The 5,000-nt window shown below is 37.4% G+C and overlaps 1 protein-coding gene across 1 annotated transcript in view; it reads left to right on the top strand.

The window, feature by feature from the left end:
* Nucleotides 1–713: 713 nt before the first annotated feature.
* The window catches only part of LOC135095412 (ephrin-B1-like), a 69,209-nt gene continuing 64,922 nt past the window's right edge, over nt 714–5,000 (top strand). Inside the window, exon 1 of the mRNA XM_063996250.1 lies at nt 714–2,064. Coding sequence (XP_063852320.1) covers nt 1,943–2,064 — 122 coding nt within the window. The 5' untranslated portion in view covers nt 714–1,942. The remainder of the gene's footprint in view (nt 2,065–5,000) is intronic.

Below are 5,000 nucleotides of genomic sequence, written 5' to 3'. Positions count from 1 at the left end.
TAAAAAAAAAAATAATAATAACAATAATAATAATAAACCTTAGAAAACAAAAATAAAAAAAAATAATAAAAAAAAAAAACAATTATTAATGAACGCCATCCCAGACCGAGACCCAAACAAAACAATGAAGGGACGGAGAAATGAACACAAAAAACCGCGCTATTCCTCCCTTTTTCTCCCTCCGCCGCGCACTTTTCCATTCCGGGCCTGGGTGGCGAGGCGTGGAGGGCGTTGAGCGGGCGGCAAAACAAGCCCAAGCCACCGCGGCCGTCCAAATACCTTACAATTCGCCGCCTTCGTATACCACCACCTCCTCCTCCTCCTCCTTCGCTCTCCTCTTTGGTGGGGGAGAGAGCTGGAGGGAGGTAGATGTAAAAAAAAAAAAAGTTTGCAATCAATCAAGAATATCTCGTTTCTCCCTGCACTGAATGTAGTCTCCTTCTATACACGCATACTGAAATGGTGTTAGGATATACACATGAAGTCTTGTATACCTAGCATGTATAGTTTAGCGTATAGAAGTGTTTAAAGATAGATGATATTGGTAGGTGGCGGGCAGGCAACAGCGGGCATAGCTACCCTTAGGTACCCCAGAGGCTCAGCGACTAGCTAGGCAGGGAGGGGACGTGCCCAAGCGAGTCTCCAAAACGAGTCTATGCGCCGCTGCTCCCCCCGTCACCCCCTCCCTACCCCCCGTCCCAAGTACACCCAGCTGAGGGGTCAGTCTGCCATCAGGCGCCGGACGGGAAGGGTGTGCGCGCGTGGGTCTCCCGGGGACAGTGCCAAACATGCGGTGCCACGTGTTTTGAGAGTGCCACGTGCTGCCGCTGAGTGCCACGCCCCCCCGCAAGCATGGCCAGGCACTGCACGGGTCCAGGAGGCGCCCGTACCCGCCGTAAAGTGTGAAATTACAAGAGGCTTATACGAAGAGAGAGAGAGAGAGAGAGAGAGAGAGAGGGTGAGATAAAGAAAGAAAAAGTAAGAAAATTAAAAAGATACAGTGAAGGGCTTACGATACATGTGTGTGCGTGCGTGTGTGCGTGTGCGTGTGCGTGTGTGTGCGTGCGTGTGTGCGTGCGGACCGGAGAACAACAATAACAACAAATAAAGAAAAAATAAAAGAAAAAAATAAGAAAAAAAAACAAAATTAGGAAAAAAAACAACAAATATGTGCACCAGTTTACGTACACAGCCCATGTGCGTGTGAGGGAGACGCACACACACACACAGACACGTACACACGAACACAAAACCCGTGTGCGTCTGTGTGTACCGCTGTGTGTACGGTGAGATAAACGTACATACACACACACACACATAAATAAAGAGGGGGGCTGGAAAATAGACCCCCGAATTTTTATAGGCCTATTTTTTGAGCCTACAAGAAAAATAATTGAAAAAAAAGAAAAAAAGGAAGATTTTTTAATATTTTTTAGTGAAAGAAACGAAAAAAAAATTGAAAATAAAAAACTATTGATTTTTTTTTTTGGGGGGAAAATATAAAATAAATGAAATATTTTATAATTAACATGTAAACAAATTGTTGTGTGTGTGAGTTTGTGTGTGTTCGTGTTTGTGTGTGTGTTTGTGTGTGTGTGTATGTGTTTGTTTGCTGTGTTAAATAAAATAAAGTGATCAAAATAAGAAAAAGAAAGAAAAAAGAGAGAAAATAAAGAAAGAAGGAAGAGAGCGAGAGAAAAGGAAATAGAGAAGGAAGAAGAGAAGAAGAAAAAAACGAAAACACGAGAGAAAGAAGAAGAAGAGAAAATAACCAAGAGAGAGAGAGAGAGAGAGAGAGAGAGAGAGAGAGAGAGAGAGAGAGAGAGAGAGACATACCACCTCTATCTCTCCACCTCCTCCTCCTCCTACTCCTCCGCCATCATCACCTTGCCTTCCTCCTCCTCCTCCTCCTCCTCCTCCTCCACCTGGTGCTTCCGACAAGATGTGGAGGCCGGGTAGGGTGGTGGTGGTGCTGGTGGTGGTGGTGGTGGAGGTGGTACTGCTGGCCAGGGTGTCTACAGCTACAAAAATGCATTATATTCACTGGAACACTTCAAATCCTATGTAAGTGTCGGGAGAGAGGGAGTGGGGATGGGGGGGCTGGGTACAGTGAGAGAGAGAGAGAGAGAGAGAGAGGGTGTGTGTGTGTGTGTGTGTGTTTGTAGGGGGTAGGATGAAAAAGAGAGAGAGAGTGTGTAGGGTGTATGTGTATGTGTGTGTGTGTGTGTGTGAGAGAGAGAGAGAGAGAGAGCTATTTTTTTTTCTATCATAATTGTTATTTATTCATTCATCTATTCAGAGAGAGAGAGAGAGAGAGAGAGAGAGAGAGAGAGAGAGAGAGAGAGAGAGAAATTTACGGCTAATTTAAAAAAGCTTCCTCTCTGTCTTAAATCAAAATATTCAAAATGTAACCCTTTCTGTTCTTTTGATAAGCTTTTGAGTCCTTGGAGCGAGAAAAACAACAAACAACTTAAATAATTTGGAAATCCTTTAAATCTAAGCTAAAATATTCTAAACTAACCCTTTCATTGTGTTTATTAACCCTTTCGTTTTGTATTTATTAACCCTTTCGTTTTGTATTTATTAACCCTTTCGTTTTGTATTTATTAACCCTTTCGTTTTGTATTTATTAACCCTTTCGTTTTGTATCTATTAACCCTTTCGTTTGTATCTATTAACCCTTTCGTTTGTATTTATTAACCCTTTCGTTTTGTATCTATTAACCCTTTCGTTTTGTATTTATTAACCCTTTCGTTTGTATTTATTAACCCTTTCGTTTTGTATTTATTAACCCTTTCGTTTTGTATTTATTAACCCTTTCGTTTGTATTTATTAACCCTTTCGTTTTGTATTTATTAACCCTTTCGTTTTGTATCTATTAACCCTTTCGTTTTGTATCTATTAACCCTTTCGTTTTGTATTTATTAACCCAAAGCTTATTTATGTATTGAAACCCTTTGCTAGTTTTGTATTTATTAACCCTTTCCTGTGTTTTATTTATTTTTTTCTTTGTTATAAGGTTGATGTGTTTTATAAGGAAGTCATCTTTTATTTATTTATTTTATTTATTTATTTTTTGTGTGTGTGTTTATAAGTGTTTATAAGCAACACTTAAATTTCAGTATGTTTACACTACAACACGTAAAATTCGTTATGTTTACACTACAACACGTAAAATTCAATATATTTGCACTACAACACGTAAAATTCAATATATGTTTACACTACAACACGTAAAATTCAATATGTTTACACTACAACACGTAAAATTCAATGTATTCACACTACAACACGTAAAATTCAATATATTTACACTACAACACGTAAAATTCAATATATTTACACTACAAAGCACACAATACTCCATATATTTACACTACAACACGTAAAATTCAATATATTTACACTACAAAACTCACAACAGTCCAAATATTTACACTACAACACTTAAATTTCAATATATTTACACTACAACATAAAATTCAATACATTTGCACTATAAAGCACACAACATTCCACATGTTTACACTACAACACGTAAAATTCAATATATTTACACTACAACACGTAAAATTCAATATGTTTACACTACAACACGTAAAATTCAATATATTTACACTACAACACGTAAAATTCAATATATTAACACTACAACACGTAAAATTCAATATATTTACACTACAACACTTAAAATTCAATATATATTTACACTACAACACGTAAAATTCAATATATTTACACTACAACACGTAAAATTCAATATATTAACACTACAACACTTAAAATTCAATATATATTTACACTACAACACGTAAAATTCAATATATTTACACTACAACACGTAAAATTCAATATATTTACACTACAACACTTAAAATTCAATATATATTTACACTACAACACGTAAAATTCAATATATTTACACTACAACACTTAAAATTCAATATATATTCACACTACAACACGTAAAATTAGGATATATTTACACTACAACACGTAAAATCCAATATATTCACACTACAACACATAAAATACCACATATCTACACCTATCTCGATGTATCTTTTTTTTATTTAATGTATGAGTGACACTGGCCAAGGGCAACAAAAATCTAATAAAAAAAAATGTCCACTGAAATGTCAGTCCCATAAAAGGGTCAAAGCAGTGGTCAAAAATTGGTGGATAAGTGTGTTGAAACCTCCCTCTTGAAGGAATTCAAGTCATAGGAAGGTGGAAATACAGAAGCAGGCAGGGAGTTCCAGAGTTTACCAGAGAAAGGGATGAATGATTGAGAATACTGGTTAACTCTTGCATTAGAGAGGTGGACAGAATAGTGGTGAATGATTGAGAATACTGGTTAACTCTTGCGTTAGAGAGGTGGACAGAATAGTGGTGAATGATTGAGAATACTGGTTAACTCTTGCATTAGAGAGGTGGACAGAATAGTGGTGAATGATTGAGAATACTGGTTAACTCTTGCATTAGAGAGGTGGACAGAATAGTGGTGAGAGAAAGAAGAAAGTGTTGTGCAGCGAGGCCGCGGAAGGAGGGGAGGCATGCAGTTAGCAAGATCAGAAGAGCAGTTAGCATGAAAATAGCGGTAGAAGACAGCTAGATATGCAACATTGCGGCGGTGAGAGAGAGGCTGAAGACACTCACTTAGAGGAGAGGAGTTGATGAGACGAAAAGCTTTTGATTCCACCCTGTCTACAAGAGCATTTACACTACAACACACGTAAACTGCAATATATTTTCACTACAATTCTATCCATCTATCAATCTATCTATCTGTGCATTTATCTACAAAAAAGAATAAAAAAAAATATTATATAACAATTTTTTAAACAGATTAACAGATTAACAACATTTTTACATTCCAAAGGCTGTAGTTGAAGTGACGCGGGTTTTCAAGGGTGTTTTTACAGTTCCAGTGACAGATTAACAACATTTCTACATTCCAAAGGCTGTAGTTGAAGTGACGCGGGTTTTCAAGGGTGTTT

Source organism: Scylla paramamosain, chromosome 49 (genome assembly GCF_035594125.1).
Source record: "Scylla paramamosain isolate STU-SP2022 chromosome 49, ASM3559412v1, whole genome shotgun sequence".
NCBI classification, from domain to species: Eukaryota; Metazoa; Arthropoda; class Malacostraca; order Decapoda; family Portunidae; genus Scylla; species Scylla paramamosain.
The sequence above is the reverse complement of the archived record's forward strand: the minus strand, read 5'-3'. Positions and strand labels throughout refer to the sequence as shown.